Below are 18,479 nucleotides of genomic sequence, written 5' to 3'. Positions count from 1 at the left end.
GAGAGAGAGAGAGAGAGAGAGAGAGAGAGAGAGAGAGAGAGAGAGAGAGAGAGAAACTAAAGAGAAAAGGGCTGGGGATTAGATATATTCTCAAAGGGCATGCCCTCACACCTCATTCCCTTCTACTGGGTCCCATGTCCTGTTTCTCTCACTTCTCAATAACATCATCAAATCATGTCTCCACAAATAGATTGATCCACTGATGAAGTTAGAGCCCACATGATCCAATTACCTTCCAAAAACCCCACCTCTGAACAGTACTGCATTGAGACCAGGCCTTGAGCACATGAGCCTTAGAGAGACATTCCAGATCCTGTCCATGACAGCAAGGGAATGTTTCTGGCTTGGGGGAGTGCACATTCTAACAGGAAAAGACATAAAATAAACACTAACAGTATTCCTGGGTGGAAGAAACTTTAAAAGGGGAGGTCAGGAAGTAGAAGTCCCTGTGAGAGGTGAGATTTGAGCAAACACTTGAAGGTAGTGCAGATGTTATCCCAGAGTACCTCAGAGAATAGATTCTAGGCAGAGAGATTGGTTTAAAAAGGCTTCCAAGATGGCAAATGATCCCCATTAAGTTCATCCAAAGAATAGCAAGGGGAACACCGTTGACAGAAGGAAGTAAGCTGGTGTCTCAGCCTGTTTTCTTTCAATACAACTGAATACTACAGACTGGGGAAATTATAAAGAAAAGGGGTTTATTTAGCTTGCAGTTCTGGTCCCTGGGAAGTGTGAGAGAACTGTGCTGAGATCTTCTTTATTTCACTGTTTAATTTTAAAGAGAATAAAAAATAAATAAAATAACAGTGTAGACAAAAACAAAACAACATGAAAACAGTAAAAATGATACAGGGTTTCAAAACAAAATGATAGGAATTAACAGTGGCTGGTATATTGTATGTTGTTATCCTCAACGAAGTTGCTCAGATTACCAGATGTAAAAATGCAAGATTGATCAAACCATTAAAGAGAATAAAAAAAAATAAAGAAAATATTAGAAACAAGACAGAGCTTCACTAAACAAGATGGTAGGAATTCACCAAAGGTTGTTGTATTGCATATTGTTGTCTTCAGATTAGTTCTTCTATTACCAGAAATAAGCATGCAACATGGATCAAAATATTTAAGCATTAACTATTCTTTTCAATAAACCATCAGACATCAGCAGCACAATTATCCCAGCTATCCTTCTATATACATACATATATATATTTTTCCTTCTTCCTTCTTTCTTTCTTTTTTTCTTTAGCCTCATCCCAATTGTTCCTTCTCTTTGAGCAGTTTCTTTCCCTTTCACAATATCTATCATACCTTTTTGGTTTTGTTTATTCTTTCAGGTTCTTGCACTAGGGAGATAATATGATGTTTACATATGTGGACCCAATATTTGTTTCACTTATGAGTATGGTCTCTAGTTGCAATAAAAGCCTTGAGTTTATCTGTTTTTATCTTTGAGTGATACTCTGCTGTATACAAATACCACATCTTATTTATCCATTGTTTTAGTTGATAAGCATTTGGGTTGTTTCCAAAATTCAGCTATGACAAATCATGTTTCTACAAACATGGGTGCACATATATCACTGTGGTATGATGCTTTTGATTCTTCTGGGAAAATACCCAGAAGGGGAATAGCTGGGTTAAGTGGGAGCTCTAATCCTGGTTTTGTGAGGGACCTCTGCACTGAAACTCCAGTCGTTTCACCAGTCTGAACTCCCACCATGTGCTGGAATGTTCTTGCTATCCAGTGAGGGCCACTGCTGCATCACAAGATGGGTCAGGGTACCACATAGTGAGACAAAGCTAATGTGTTATCTTAGATTGCTCCTCCTCTCTCTAGAAAGCCCCTAAGCCTACCATAAGGGCCCCATCCTTGTGGCATCATCCAGTCCTTATCATCTCCCAAAGGACTCGCCTTGTACTCATCTTGCCCTTATCATATAAATTTGAGGGTGAAATTTATAATACACTAACTTTTGATGGACAAACTCAAACTATAACAGCTGGGGAGAAGAAAAAGAAGATAGAGATGAACTACCATGCTACATGGGTCATATTATGACCACACTATCCATGTAACCAAGAGTTTGTCTTTCAAATCTGTGTGAAATTGGGGTTATTGCAATATGTTGAGCACAGGAGTGGTAGTTTACTCCTGTTGTGTAGAAAATAGAGTCTCACTGGACAAAGCTGGAAGCAGGGAGGCTTAGTAGGTGGGTTTTACAGGAATCCAGGCTTCCATAATGGTGCTTGAGTCAGAGAATTATCCACAAAGCTGGGGAAACAGCAGGTTATGTGAGAGCAGAGTAACATCAGCTGCATCTTTCTGGTGTTTGTGTAGTAAGATGACGGAGAAAGAAAAGAATCAATTTGACTCCATTTTTGTTGTTGCTGTTGTTATTCTGAGAAACTGGAAGGAAAGAATGACCATAAACAGGGTCGGGGAAGACTTGGCTACAGTAGGACTTGGTGGAATAATGGAAGTTTAGTTTTGGAAATATTGTTAAGGAAGGAGTTGAATATTTACATGTTGAGATATGGGAAGAGATGTGGATGGATATATAACTTAGGGTAATGTTAAATCCACAGAGATAATATTAAGTCCATGAAGCTAAGGGAGAGGACCAAGAGATGAAAGCAGAGAGGAAAAAGCAGAGCAAAGGACTGAGAGCAGGGCAGTCTTGCCTTTATGAGATAATAGCAGATAAAAGAAGAGCCAAGGTGTTGCTCAGCTTTCTTTTGCTATGATAAAACACCAGAGAAAATCACCTTAAAGGAAGAGAGATTGGTTGCAGGTAACATTTCTGAGATTTTGGTCTGTAGTTAGCTGGCTTCATCACTTTGGGTCTGAGGTGAGAGGACATCCTAGTGGTAGGATTATATGGAAGAAGGAGTTACTCACCTCATGGTGTCTGAGAAGCAGAAGAGAGGAGAGAGAGAGAGAGACAGAGACAGAGACAGAGACAGAGAGACAGAGAGAGACTTTGAAGGCCTACGCCAGTGACCTAGTCTATCCGGCTATGACCTGCTCATCAGCCCATTTACCCATTTGTCATGTCAGTGACCTCATGACCCGATCACATCTGAACATGGTTTCATTGACCAGTACATAAGCTTTTGGGGGAACATTCAAGATACAAACCATTCAACCAGCCATAAGACAGAGATTAAGCAACTCATGAGCTAGGGTTAAAATTAAAAGAGAACGCGCTTCTGTGGGAGTCAAGTGTACAAAGTATGTCACGGTGTGGAGAGTGATGAGAAGCATCCTGTGTCACGGAGAGGCCAGGCAGCAGCCTGACGAAGCCTGATGCTGGATGAGCAGCATGGGGTTCTTTGGTGACTTCGGCGAGAACGTTTCGGCCGAGTGGTTGGGAGGGACAGTCTGGTTGGAGTTGGCCTGAGAGGATGGGATGAGAAGCATTGCGTAGAGTGATATGGACATCTTATTTGAAGAGAATCAAAAGAAATGAGGGAAAGAGAAATAGAGGGGTCCACTGAAGCATTTTTTCCCTTTTAAAACAGGGAAAACAATAGCATGCTGATTAACAGTGGAGTGATCCATTAAAGAGAAAAAAATACAATGCTGCAGGGAGAGAGACTTGCTGAAGGGAGACTCAGGACCACTCCTGAGTAGGTGCAGCCCAAGAGGGAGGGCTGCGGAGTGGACTGTCTGGCTGGAAAGCACAGGGAATGCGCTGCAGGCACAGCCTCATGAGGGCTGCTGGCTGTGTCCTCAGTTGTCATCATCTCTCATTGCTGCTTCTCCCGTTGGCTCCCCTCAGGAAACCTTTCCACCAGAGCTCTATGGCTTGATGCCTGTCTCCCATCTTCTCTCTGTTATTGGCAGAATTGTCTCCTCCAGCACTTCCAGCAAAACCCTGGAACTACTTCACTGGCCAGAGTGAGGGTCCCTGCCCTCTCCTGAAACAGTCACTGTGACCAGGACGTAGGTGATGCCAAATTTCAGATGTGAACATGAAAACAGCCAGCAGCAGCAATACATGCAGCATCAGTAGAGTCTTAATTCCTTCCAGCAAAAAGAACCACTCTGGTAAAAGTACAAGGCTGTTCAACAGCTCTAAATAGTGTTCTGGGGGACAACACATAGCATTGAATGGAACCAGACAGATATCGGCACCGCGTTCTTTCCATTTTCTTACATTATTGTAATTTAATGTCAAAATCAAAAAGATCTGAGCAAACTTAAGATTCTTGGGGAAAGCTAGGTGAAATCACATTTGAAAGAACACATAGCAATGATCTCTGATGGAAATCTTTCTGTGAAATTTTAGTTAAGCCCATCATTTTCTAGGAGTGTAGATACCTCAGTGGTGACCGGGAATGTCATTCAGCAGCGGTCACCTGTGCTTCCTGTACTTGAACTTCTGAATCCTAGAACATCTACATTCATCTGCACTTTCATCTCTTGAAGTTGAAATGGAACTCGGCCATCCTGGGTAGTTCCTACCTGTATAAACTTTGCATGTCACCTTCGTTGATAACCACCATAATGACACCCATGTCATTTCTGAATATTTTTAGGGCATAAGGTGATTCTTATCTATATTTTAAGGCTCTAACCTATCGTACTTTTTCATTTTTTTTTTCTCTTTACGCTTTCCTGAAATTGTAAGATGTGACTCCCTGACTAGTAGCAATTGTTGTGACATTAAGCAGGTGAGATATATGGGACTTAAAAATAATTAGGCCAGCCAGGTTATTTATAATTGACATGCAATCTATTCAGATATATTCTTGGGATAAAGTATATCACTAAGAAACAATGATAGTGAAAATGAAAAGTGGGTAATCGTAAAAGCAATATCCTGGATGTCTATTTGTTTTCCTGAGAAACCACTTTGAAGATATCAATATGAAATACAACAATCATTGTTAATTTCCTACCACTTTGTCTGTAACTCTGTATTGCTTGTATCGTTCTTATGCTATTTTGTACAAAGATGTCTGTTTGTTAGTATATTTTCCTTCTTTTATTTTTAAAATAAATTAAAAAAAATAAAAGGGACATCCTCACACAGATTAAAATAACTTAAAAAAATAAGTATGTTCTCACCTACATTCAAAGAATTTCTATAATATTGGCAAATTTTGCTTCTATAAGTATTTATAGTCTCCATTTGAAGCAATGTGAGAGCATATTTCACCATTCTTAACTTTATTAATCAAATTTAACATGGTATGTACAATTTCTGGTAGTGTTCACCATAGCATAGGCACTGGATAACTTTTAGTTGGTTTTCTTTTAATTCAATACCTCATATATTCTAAAAGCAATTTCCCTCAGGAATCTGACATTTAAAAGTGGTAGGCAACAGATCAAAGTGATGCTGAATTGTGTGGTCATTAAGCCACTAAATTTTTTCACAACCCAACTTTACTGTAATCACAACTCTTTGGAACCAACAGCAATAGTAATTTTTTTTCACAACTCAGAAAGTTACAACTGTCATGTACTCTTGTGCTTGATGGATATAAGAGAAATCAGTAGGCATCTAATATCCTTTGAAAATTTAATTCTCAGACCAATACTACAATCTTTAAGTGTCTTATGAAGCAGGAGAGTTTTGCTTTTGAATGTGAATTTCTAGGCTATAATATAAAGAGTTAAGAAATTTTTCCATGTGAATAGATGGATGACAATTAATTGTGCCAAATCTCAGTAAGATGCTGAAGGCAAGAGAGAAAGGAAGATGGGATAGGGAAAGAGAACTTGTGATATGAGGAAGAAAATGAACTAGCGGGACAAACTTGCTTTTGCTTTATGGCATAAATAACCACAGAATAGATGGGGTTAGGGAAAGGTGGTCTTTAGTTTTATAGGTACTGGTTTACTGTGATATTGAATATATTAGCATATTAAAAGCACATTAAGGACAAATAGCACTTGACTATCAGCTGAAAGGTTTAGTTAATAAACAAAATAAAGAATTCATTACAGTATTTTATTAATGGTAATTCAGAGTTCACAATTTGCTAAGGAATAGCCATCATTTTCTCCATTGGAAAAGTAAATATGTTGAAAGTATCACCAGCAGGGAAGATGGATGGGTCATGGCCCATACTGGTGCAGTAAAACCTCAGCTCTTCTTTTATATGTGCTGCTGTTATCCCTACCTGTCATCATAGGCTGGCATACCAGAGTCTGACAAGATCAGTTAAATATCCATCTGTTTATCAATCCACCTACCCATCCACCGATCCATGCATCCATCCATCCATCCAGCTTACATTTTCCATATTGCTATTCAACATTTGTCCTAAAATGAGCACCAGCACACTTGTCACACTCTTGTACCATGTACATGTGCATAGCCACACAGCTTAAACCCCAGTAGGGATCTTTGGATTCCCTGTGGCCGATTTCTCCTGCTGAAGTTTCTTGGTAAAGCCGAGAACATGTGAATTTCCATTACTTTATCAGTGCACCTTGTTAATGATATAGCTTAATTTACATACCAGTAGTACCTTTTCACCACAGGTAAGAAATTGAAATGTTCAAGGTCAATTAACTGCGAATGTTTCAAGTCGGCTAGTGCGGCTGTAACTGTGAGCGATGCTGGGAAGAGGGAGCGGCCGGTGAGGGGCTCTTCTTCCTCCTGATGAGAATTGATGATCCAATTTTAACCCACTAGGATAAGGCTGATGCTTTTCTCCTTGCTGTGCTTCTCTCTTGTTTGCTTTCTAAATACCGGTCTATTAAGATGTGCTGCAATGCCAGAGAAGCACTATTAAATTTCAGATTAAAAATAAAAAAGCATATCCTCATTACTGATTTTAGATCATTCAAATCAACTAGAAAGAGCACGCAGCCAAATAATCAGTGTTTTCTCAGAGGTATAAGCTGATATAGATAAAATTTCTAAATGTAGAACTTCCAAGTTAAGACGGTAGTTGCCCAGGGCACACTTTCCTTTCCTAATGTTGTATTCCAAAGTATGATAAAAATTCAGAGGTATGTGCAATTGTGGTAATAAGGGGACTAAGGATTCTGAGTTAGCTCCAGACTGCAAGGTATTGATAGGCCCTGGGCTGTAACAGTGATATTGGATAAGAAAATGGAGGGAGATAATTATCCACTCACTACCCCCACCGTGTGCCTGTATTTCAAAGACAGAGCCCAGAATTAACCAGAGGGAGGGAAGTTGACCCTACTGCCTGGTGCCTAAGTCCCAAGAATTTCTGATCCCTCCTAGCATTGCCTTTGCTACATCTGCTGGAACTACCAGTTCCCACTCATGGATCATGATGGTGAGAGGCACTCTTGTGTCCTTGTTCGGAGCACTGTGTCTCTTGCCTGATCTGTGGGCACGGACAGGATGTTCAAGCTCTGTGTATCTGACTCATCTTCTGTTAAATAGGTTGCTTTAAGAATTAAATAACAGTGCATCACAGAGAGTGCCTGACACCAAGCACTCCCTTGCTTAATAAATATCAAGTCACCCTGTAGTAGCATAAGTGGAGGAGGATGGATATTGTTCCACCGCATACTGAGAAATGAAGTGCGGAGGAAGTGTTGGCTCAGATTTATATGTGACGCTATGTGAGCAGTTCCCAGTGAGGTTCAAGAACTCCCCAAGCTGTCTGTGGCACACTGCCATTTAAGGTGTGCTTCAGATCATCCAAGAACTATTTTCACAAAGAAAACAGGCTACAAGAATAGGTGACCCTTGTGGGCAGCAGATAGCAGTGCTAAGCAAGGGAAACGGACACCCACAATTTACCAGAGCTCGTGACTGCCCTAGAAGCTCTAATGCTTTATTCTACTGTAACCTAAAGGAGGTAGATTGTGTTAGTGACTAAGAAAACTCTACTCAATGTCACAGGTTCTTCAAGGGCAAATATAAAGAAAATTAAAAGTAAAACCACTGTATAAAAAATAGCATACTTATTAAATATTCTGAACCTAAAAAGGGAAAGAATTGTACTTATGATATATAGAGTGGAGTGGAAGACACTTTTAAAGGGTGGTTCATTTTAAGGAAGAAAATCTGAAAGTGTATACTTCTGAAAACAGTGCTGTAAATAATATTGGGAATTGCAAGGTAACATAAGCAGAAGTTAATGGGATGTCGTCAGTAGAGGATATTTTTTCTAATAGAACTTTTAGGAAATACTGCTTGACCCAGCTTTGAGGTCCTGGCTGGAGGCTTGTCAGTTTGTTTTCTTGAGTGATGAATCATATGAATATCCCAACTACTCCTTTATCGGACTCTGACCATCCGGGGTCACTATGCATCAGCCCTATCACACCAGAGCCAGGAACCAGACAACTAGAGACAGCACGTCCGTCCCAGAACATCCCAGAGAATTTATTCAGATTAGCCAACCCATGGGGAGCCCAAAAGATCTAGCTAACCTTGCCTACTTGTGCTGTTCAAGCTATCTTTTATAGCTTCAGTTTGTTGTCATCTTGTTCCCTTGTTCAACACTGAGTGGCCCTGCTCTGCAGCCTTCTCTTGCTTAGAGTTACAAGTTATAAGGCGTTATGCCTTTCGTCTGTTGGAGTGCCACTGTGCTTGGCTCCACCATTAAAAGAATCTTTAAATCTTAAAAAAATCTCTTGTTAATACAGGTGTGTCCCTTCAGACCAGCCAATGGGATATGCCCCATGATAATAGCAAGAGCTTATTGGGTATCTCTTTGAACGAAGGGTGAATTCAAGATTTCATAAAATAGGTCACAGATGTCAGGAACGATGTTCAAATGAAAAGTATATGTAAATTCATGGTAATTTCTATTTAAAATTTCAGCCTCAAAATGGGTGGCAAAAATGAGGCAAAGAAACCGTATACTAGCATTCTCATTTGAGATGTTATATAATACAGGTTGAATTTTAATAGATACTGAGTAGCAGATAAATGGATCCCGGAAAGTATAAAACTCTCTTTCATAGCTTTTTCAATGATCATATATCAGTTACATGACCAGCAGTGTTAATATTAAAATAAATGAATTTCCCCAATTATAGTAAGCTAGAAAAAGGAAACTTTAACAAGACAGGAGCCACAGCTAGCTGTAATGCTCTGATATGTGTTAGATAAATTAAAACACAGACTCTGCTCCATGCATACTTCCTTGAGTATGAATCAAACTCCTACTTTTCTTTTCTGAGTGTTCACTCAGGCTTTCCAGCACCTGGCTCTGTTATGTCTGCTGGCTCCCGTTCCATTCTCTCACCCATGACCCAGTTCCTCAGATGGGATGGAGTCAGCAGTGTGTGGTAAACTGGCTGCAGTGGGAGTGGGTGCTGGTTAGTGGAGTTGACCAATTCCCTTTAAGGACTCCCACCAGGGCCTGTTACAAAGACGGTTATGCTTAATAACTGGCTTGCAAATTTGAAAATTAAACAGCCATCTCTTGCACATTATGGCAAGCCAAGTCCAACCCACCACTCTATGGAAATCTCCTTTTTTTTTGGGGGGGGGTTATTCTCTGCACATGCCTCCCCATTCATGTTATCCATGCTGAGTTTCAAGTGTAATTTTTGATGTCAGTGCCTCCAGTGAGACTGTAAACTCTGTGGGCAGGATCGTTCCTTGAACATCTTTGCTCCCCATGGCTTAACAAAGCACTGTACTACATTCTCTGAGAAATCTGAAGACCAAAAATCTGAAGATGGCCTCTATCAAAGGTCTAGTTTTATAGATACACTAGACCTGGATGATGTTCCTTTATGTCCCTCTCTGGGCAAAAGGATTGAAGGCCAAGCTATAACTCAGTCCTGCATGTGGGTGTTTAATGCCCTGTTTAATGCTATTTCCAACCATTTACAGTAAATTATTTTTTAACACAGTTTTTCTATAGTGAGAAGTTTCATATTTTGGAAGTTTCATGTTCTAGAAACCTTAAATTCCTTAGAGGAAAATAGTCTCGCTGGCCTTTCCACTCCACTAATAGATTTATAATTAATTCTTCTTTCCCAATTTTCTTCTATTTTCACACAAGGAGCCGGAGGCTGGTCCCCACTTGTGTCAAATAAATACCAGTGGTTGCAGATTGACCTTGGAGAGAGAAAGGAGATCAACTCTGTCACCACCCAAGGGGGATATGGGAGCTCCAGCTCTGTGACCAGCTACCTCCTGATGTTCAGCAACAGCGGCAGGAACTGGAAACAGTATCGACAAGAAGACAGCATCTGGGTATGTTTCCTTAATAAGAGGTATAATCTCTTAGGAAAGAGAGAGTAATGTATAGTCCTTGCTGCAGCTTGTTGACCAATCTCTTATGTTAAGTTGAGACACAGAATCTTCAGAAATACTTTGAAAATAAGGCCTAACACAACATGTGGGTAAATGTTCACTTTCTAATATAGTTCATGGTAAATTCATTAAAATGTTACAGGTCAATTTATTTCACAGGATTCCTCAAAAGTGAGAAGTAGTCCATTAAACAGTGAAGAAACATAAGAAATGAGCAAGACTATTTAAAATTAGCCAAAGAGATTTTCTTTTTTTCTGATGGCTATAAGATTTCTGAAATTGTTGAGTATGGGGGTTTATATATGGAGTTATATTTGGGACATATATGTATATGTATGTGATTTATATAAAGTCTTTCTTAGGCTTTTTAAAGTATATTAAATACCATTTGTTGTGAAGGGGTGCAACCACTCTAAGAAAGATTTGGAAAGAGGCAGGTTATAACTGTGTGTGTGTATGGGGGGTTGTAGTTGACTGACAGCATATCGACATCTGATAAAAAAAGGAAGCTAAAGGAACTTGCTTGAGGGTAAACGGATCAAGGAATCCTTTGTTAGCGTATAAAGGTATTTGTTTGGATCTTCTGTGGGCCAGGGACAGCATCATACTGTAATCAAAAGAATATATGTATGTACATATCTAATCCCCCCAGCTGAGCTTCTGGAATGAGAGAAAATGAGTAACTTAATGAAGCATCACCCTTAGCTCACTGATAATTTGGAAGCCTATTCGGGCACATAATGATAATTTTTTGGACCTATCAATTGACTCTTTAAGAAAAAACTTCCTGGAACTATATTATACATTATAAATGCACTGAAGAAATGAATTGTGGCTTACTCACCTTGCTGTCTCTAAAACCCTTGGTGGCTGTTCAGTTCATGTTAAGTGACGTACGCTGAATTGAGAAGAAATAGCGCTCCTCTTTCCCAGAGAGAGTAGTGGGCTGGAAGCAGTGGCGTATATTTAAGAAAAGCTGCTCTGAAATCAAAAGCAAGTTGAAGGTATGTGTGAGAGTGAGAAAAAAATCCCCACAACTGGGTATTGCAGTTGAGTGAATTCCACCAGAGCCCTTCAAACTAGGCATAAAATAAACAGTAATTATGAACCAATAACACTGAAAGCTTAATGAGATTTTTTTTAACTAGGTGTTTTGATTATATTTTAGGCTTTTTCTAAATTAAGCATTGGATTTTAAACTAGATAAGTAGTGGCTAATGTCTCCTAGCGTTTAGCGATGTTAATTAAAATGTATGTGTTTGCTATGTTCTAAAAAGTGATAGATCAGCCATGAAAATTATTGTGCTTTTGCTCATCAGGTTGGGCAAAGCCAAATGTAGGCATTGCCATTTGCTTTTTTCATCTCCTTCTATGAAAGGTGAACGGTGCAGGGTGAAAGAGTGTCATGAGTCCTGTTCTTACTTATCCAAACCAGTAATACTAAGGGCCTGTTATCCTGTTATCTGTCACTGTGCTGTGGAGGGACTGCAGTGTTTTAGACCATGCTGTAATTTGTGGATTTACTCACCGGCATCCCCTCTTAAGCATAAGCTCCCTGTGAATAAAGACCACTTCACAACCTCTCATTTCAGCAGTTCCAAAGCATAATGGCACCTTTTATGTTGTACACAATTATGAAGTGTTTGCGGAATGAATGAATGGAAAAATGAAAGAATGATAAAGGAATGCATGAAATGTGTTTTCTCTTAAGATAATATTCTCATAACTAAAAGCTACTCTTTTCTGCTTTCACCATCTCTTCCTTTTAAAGTATTTTTTGGGGGGATATTGGTTTCACAGACATAGATTTAGAATGTCACATTTCTTTTTACCTTATACATTTTGAACATTTTAGGGAAGAAATTTTCTTTGTTTTCTCCTATCGTAGCACTTTTTTTGTTATTTATGTCCACTGTGGGTACAGAGTCCTGAAGACACGGAAAAGGAAAGAATCTGGAGGTCATCACAGACTAAACTTCTCTAAGTAAAAGAGCTTATAAAGGCCTTAAAGAAAGCACTTTAATTGAGATTATGGAAGGAGTAAGAAAACTATTCCACGCAGTTGGAGAACAAGGTCACGGACCGGGGTGATCTCTAGAGACACGATTTCCCGTGTAATGATCAATGAGACTCCCGGTCAGATGGGGCTGTCAGGTTTGAGAAGGGCTGGATGATAATTTTGCATGTGGGACAGAAAGCTCATGTTCACGAATAACTTTGAATGTCAAGATCAAAATTAACACAGTAGAACAGGTACCATGACCACACATAGCACAGGTAATGTTTTGGTACAGATAAAATAGCCTCAAATCTTCCAATCAATTTCTCCATCTCTCTGGATAGATATTTATAAGTATGTATTTATACATCTTATGTTATATACTTATAGACATATACTCATACATAACTATATTTATACTTGTGTATCTAGATTTGTATATTCATAGAATCTCCTGTTAGCCCCAGGAAGGCTGCAAAGCTCCCGATTATCCCATAGTCATTGTGGTCCCCCCAGAGGGAGTGCCCTCTCCGTGAGTCTACTGTTGCCAAAGCAGGAAAAGTGAAAGATGGCAAATTACGCTCCGGATCATGACTTTTCCACCTGGAAGAGCACAAATCACTTCAACATGAACTTTCTCAGACACAGCACGATCTTGAATTGATGGGCATAGTGAGGAGTTTAAAACTTTGACTCATTTTACAAATGCGTGTTTCCTAACTTGTTTCTCTATTGGGTTCTTCTTTACTCTTTGCTCAGTTTTTGTAGATATTATGGGATGTATATAACGTATACCAAACTTGTCAGTTTCCTTTAAGAGCATCACAACCTACTTCAGATCATGTAAATAAATCTTTGACAGCCTTAGGAAACACGTAAGCATTATGGAAGTACTGACGGAAAGAGAAAGGAAAGACAGTGGTTATGGGTTTGGAACTGGACACAAGCAGAAGAGTCTACATGTGTGGAGATGTTTCAGTGTGGAGTCCTCATTCTCCCTCCATTTGAGTCCCCGTCAGATGTCAGAGAGAGCAAAGATTTCTACATACTTGAAAGAATTAATAAAATGCCCTGTGGCGTCTTACAAAAAAACTTTAAGAAAAAAGGCAAAAATTTTAATTATTAGCTATAGATTTCATTTAATGGAAATATAACCTTGATAGGCATATGTTTTTACCTAAAAACTCATTAAAACATTTCTTCAGAATAAAATGTATAGTCTACTATTCTTAAAATGTAATTTATACAAAGTACTCTGCTGGAAGGTGAATAAATACTTTATGAAAGTTTAGAAAATGCAAGTCACTAAAATTACTCCTTTTAAATTGAAAACAAAAAATCTTGCAGCAACTATTGTAAATGATTCAAAAAGTAAATGTAAGGTATAATTTTTAGTCATTTAAGAACAATTGCTGAAATATCATGAAATGACCATCTTAGAAATTATTTTAGATAGATTGACACATACAAGAACCTTACAGCCAAATTCTCTAAATTCTGTCTGATAAACATTCAAGATTCTTTTATCCTATAAAATTGCTTTGCAAGGTATAGAGTGGTGGTTGCAATTTGATAAATTATCTCGGTAAATATGTTTGTGATATGTTAAAAGTAGCCTACTTTTTAAACTGACTTCAGTTGTATCTGATTTTTCTAACAAAAAATTTATTGTATTTCTAAATGCAGTACATCATCAATTTTTTTTTTAACTTGGTTCTGGGTTTGGCTGGAGAATGTCATGGATACCTCGTGACACAGTGTATGTAGACAATTAGATAGAAGCACTACCCATCACAAAATATTCAAGTCATTGTTACCACCTGGAAAGATTGAGTTATCAACTCTGTAACCCAGATGGGATGGAGACAGTAGCTGCAAAGCTTTTAGCATGTGTTTGTTTCAAGTCAAACAAATAAGTGCCTTGGGGAGTTTAATACAAACCCTAGGGAGGCAGAACTGTAAGCAGGATTTGCAGTCAGCCAGGTGGATTCCCCTTTCTTGCAGGTGGCATCCTTTCCCCTAGAGCTTTCCCTATGTTAAGCCTTTATCCTACTGACCTAAGCCTATAAAGCCACCAGCACTGATAGAAAGCACAACAGTACGAATGCTCTGTACGTCAACGTGTCAAACTGTCAAGCTTAATGCGCCGCAGTACTTGCCTCAGTTCTTGGCAAACGCCTAGTGCGTGCCTTAAGCTGCTGCCTCCTTTCAAGACACTAATCCCAAACAGATACTTTTAATTAAAGTCTACATTGTTCTGTATCTTCAGGACGTTTCTTGTTTATGTTGCTATTTGAGTTCTCCACCTTTTGAAAATGATTAACCTAGGAGTGCATAGTGTCAAGCTGACTGCATTGTTAAAGAATCGTGGTATGAGCACAGCATGAAATTTATCTTCTTAAAAAGTTTTAAACGCGCAATGTGCCATTGTTAAGGACAGGCACAGGGCTGCGCAGCTGCTCTCCAGGGCTTACCTCGTGCACGTGGGACGTTACACCTGTTGGACGGTGACTCCGTATTTTACCCTCCTCCCCCTTCCTCACAACCACCACTGTGTTCTCTGTTTCTACGTGCTTGACTGTTTTAATTTCCTCATCTAAGTGGAAGTAAGTAGTTTTTGTCCTTCTGTGGCTGTCTTATTTCACTTAATAATATCTCCTCAAGGTTCTTCCGTGTTTCTGTATTATCATAAATTCTTTCCTTTTTAAAAAAAGGCTGGATAACATTCCATTGTATGTGTATAACACATTTTCTTTACCCATTCAGCGGTCTATGGGTCTTTACATTGTTTCCACGTATTGATTATTTTGAATATTTCTGCAGTGAACAGAAGAGTGCCAATATCTGAGACCGTGATATCAATTCTTTTGGACAAAGAAACACTCAGGAGTAGGATTGCTTGATCGCATAGTATTTCTATATTTTCTTTTGCAGAATTTCCGCAGTGTGCTATTTTTCATACTGCTTGCACCATTTTCAACTCTCACTATTTAAAAATCTTAACAGTGTACAAGGAGCCAAATTTCTCTACATCCTCACCAACACTTGCCCTGTCCTTGTTTTAGTTATTGACATTCTGATAGGTGTGAGTTGATACCTGGTCATGGTGTTGATTTGCATTTCCTTAATGATCAGTAATGTTGGGTAGTTTTTTTTTTTTTTTTTTTGCTATTGAGTTGAAGGAACTCTTTGTGTATGTTTATTATATTCTTGCTATGTATTGAACCTCTGCACAATAACAATGAACTATCCAAGAAGGAAGTATTTTAAAAGTCTCATTTACAATAGGTCAAAAAGAAAAAAAGCCTTAAAAATAAATACCCAAAGTTGTAAAACCTGTAAAACACTGCTGAAGGAATGCTGAAAGAACATTGGTTAATGAAGTCACAAATAGAGATGTCTGTATTCACGGATTAGAATATCGAATATTACTGAAATGAACATACCACACAAAGCACTCTACAGATTCACTGTAAGCCCTATCAACATCCCAAATTCATTTAAAAAATGGAAAAAAGTCTTAAAATTCATATGGATCCACAAAGGACTCTGGTTAATAAAAACTATCTTGATTTCATATTGTGATTTCAAAACATATTATGAAGCCCCAGTAATTAAAACAGTGCAGTTTTGACACAATGTCAGACATATAGACCAATGGAACAGTACAGAGAGCCCAAAATAAACTCAGGCACTTAGAGTCAACTGGTCTTCCACAAAAGTGTCAATAATACACAATGGGGAAAGCATTCAACAAATAATTCAACAAATATTCATGTATAAAATAACACAGTAAAAATTTCAATTTATAGTTGATTAATAACTTACATGTAGACACCTGAAACCCTAAAATTGTTAGAAGACAGTATAATAAGTAATTTCATGACATTGGTCTAATTGATTTTATTTTTTAGTTTGACTATGAGGCTAAAAATAAAAAAATAGACAAGTAGAACTATATCAAAATACAATCTTCTGCACAGCAAAGTAAACAATTAAAATTATGAAAAAGCATCCTACAGAGTGGTTGAACATTTCTGGACAGCATATGTATATATATGTATATAGTAATATATATATATATATATGACATTAATATCCAAAGTCATTTGGATTTTCACTTGCAGTCAATCATAAAACAGAGCAGTTCGCTTACTACACACCTTCTCTATGAGGAGCCTGTGCCTCTTCAGGAGCATGTTGTATCAGTCCCTTTCCATAAATTTCTATGGAACAATATATACATTGGAATTTTATATCAATATATAATATACAAAAATATATATGAACTTCTATGAGCTGTATATAAATATATTCAGCAACGTATGATAAATTGTGATATTGCTTCATAGCCTTCATATTTATCTGTCTGGAAGCAAGAAAACAAGACGCCTGGGAAAGAGCGATGAGAGCCGGCAGGAGATGGGATGTGGTGCCTCCCCAGAGCGTGCGCTCACATCAGGACCCTTCTCAGTCATCAGTCAGAGAGCAGCGCGTTTTGAAAACACGTTAGGGCTTGTATCTCTACTTTGGCCATGTGACAGCTCAGTGACAACAGCGCCGTCCCTTTTCCTACATTCTGTCCTATCCTTGTGTGATACGTTGTCTCAGGTGTCTGCCTCTGGCTTTTCTCATTCTCTATTCCCAGGAGACTACAGCTGGCATTTTCCTATGTTAGAAGTGGTTTTGTCCTTCTGAAGTATGTCTTTATTGTTTTCTTTGGCCCAGGCAAAACTAATACCTTAAGGTTGCTTTCCTATTTTTCCACTCTGAATTTTCCAACTTACCACATATAAGTCAATTAAAGTTTAGAAAAATATATAAAACTATTAGGCAGAAGCTAAGACTTGGAACAAAATTATTATAGTATTGAAAGATCTGAGAGACTCATCTGATCAATTACTTTTTAAAAAGGTAATTCAAAAAAATTAAAAGATAATTCAGTAAACATGTCTAACAATAAAATTAATTTTTCAGATCCATAATTGACAAATAAACATAAGTAGCTAGGTTTAGAATGTTTGTAGAAGACATAAAAACATAATGCAGTACTGTTTTCAGATAGAAGATTAAATTTATATCGCAGCTCTTTCTACCTAAAATAAGCCATGGAATTAGGTCTTTCTAAATTTTATAAAGAAAAATACATGCAGGAAAGTAAACTAATTAGCAAAAAGAATTGGAGTAAGAAGTGTTATATGTGTGTCCTAATTAAGACAAATAGAGATTAGTACATTAAAACATAATGGAGGAATAACTAGAACATTCATATCTACCTCTAAGTACACTTGAAGTTTTGGCGACAATAAATATGACATTGAAAATATATTAGGAAATGTAAGTCAATATGGGCCTTGGTAAAATATAGCTCTCTAAGAAAATAAATGATCTTTTCTGTGAAAATATATTCCAGATTAATTAAATATTTCAAATAATTGAGATACAGAAAGCATTAAAAGAACATATAAGACAGTGTAAAACTGAACATAAAACATTAGAATGGACCTCATTTTGTAAGCAAGAGATCTAAACCTAGGAACCACAGATGAAAAAGCTAGATCATTAGAAAGTTGCATTAGATAAATTGCATACAAGACACTGAAGGAGAGACTATAAATTGGTAAATCTGATTAGTCTGCATTGTAGTAGTGCCACTTTGATTTATATGAACCAGTGATCTTGGGTTAAGATTGGCATTCCTCCTGATTTTGATTGAATAGATTTCATTCAGCTCTGAGTTACTTAGTTTTAAAGAATGGTAAGAGACAGGCAACAATGCAGCATGCACAGTGACAGTATAAAAGCCGGCGATGCTGAATTGCTTCTAAGTAACCCAGTGACTTCAGCTGGGATAAACATGTTCACAACAGACAAGCCTGGGTGGTGTGCCCACTGCACATGGGAAAAGCTGTCAGCTCCAGAGCTCTTCAGCTCTTACATCTTAGTGGCCACGTGACTCATCAAGGACATGTGCAAACTTTGTTCTCCAGACAAGCTGCATCTCATGAATACCAGGTTGGCTATTACAAATCACACTGCTATAAACATGGGTGCACATATATCACCATTGTATGATGTTTTCAGTTCTTCTGGAAAAATACCTAGAAGGAGAATAGCTGGGTTGAATGGGCCCTCTAATCTTAGTTTTGTGAGGAATTCCACACTGATTTCCACAGTGCCTGCACCACTCTACACTCCCACCAACAGTGAAGGGTTCCTTTTGCCCACAGCCTCTCCAGCATTTGTTACTGGTGGAC

The 18,479-nt window shown here is 38.2% G+C and overlaps 1 protein-coding gene across 1 annotated transcript in view; it reads left to right on the top strand.

Annotated features, from left to right (window-relative positions):
* Nucleotides 1-18,479, top strand: part of Cntnap4 (contactin associated protein-like 4) — a 262,902-nt gene that overhangs the window by 67,272 nt on the left and 177,151 nt on the right. Inside the window, 1 exon segment of the mRNA XM_005403431.2 lies at nucleotides 9,970-10,163. Coding sequence (XP_005403488.1) covers nucleotides 9,970-10,163 — 194 coding nt within the window.

Source organism: Chinchilla lanigera, unplaced genomic scaffold (genome assembly GCF_000276665.1).
Source record: "Chinchilla lanigera isolate Chin_1 unplaced genomic scaffold, ChiLan1.0 scaffold00083, whole genome shotgun sequence".
In the NCBI taxonomy this organism is placed as follows: domain Eukaryota; kingdom Metazoa; phylum Chordata; class Mammalia; order Rodentia; family Chinchillidae; genus Chinchilla; species Chinchilla lanigera.
This window is presented reverse-complemented; position numbering and strand designations above follow the sequence as displayed.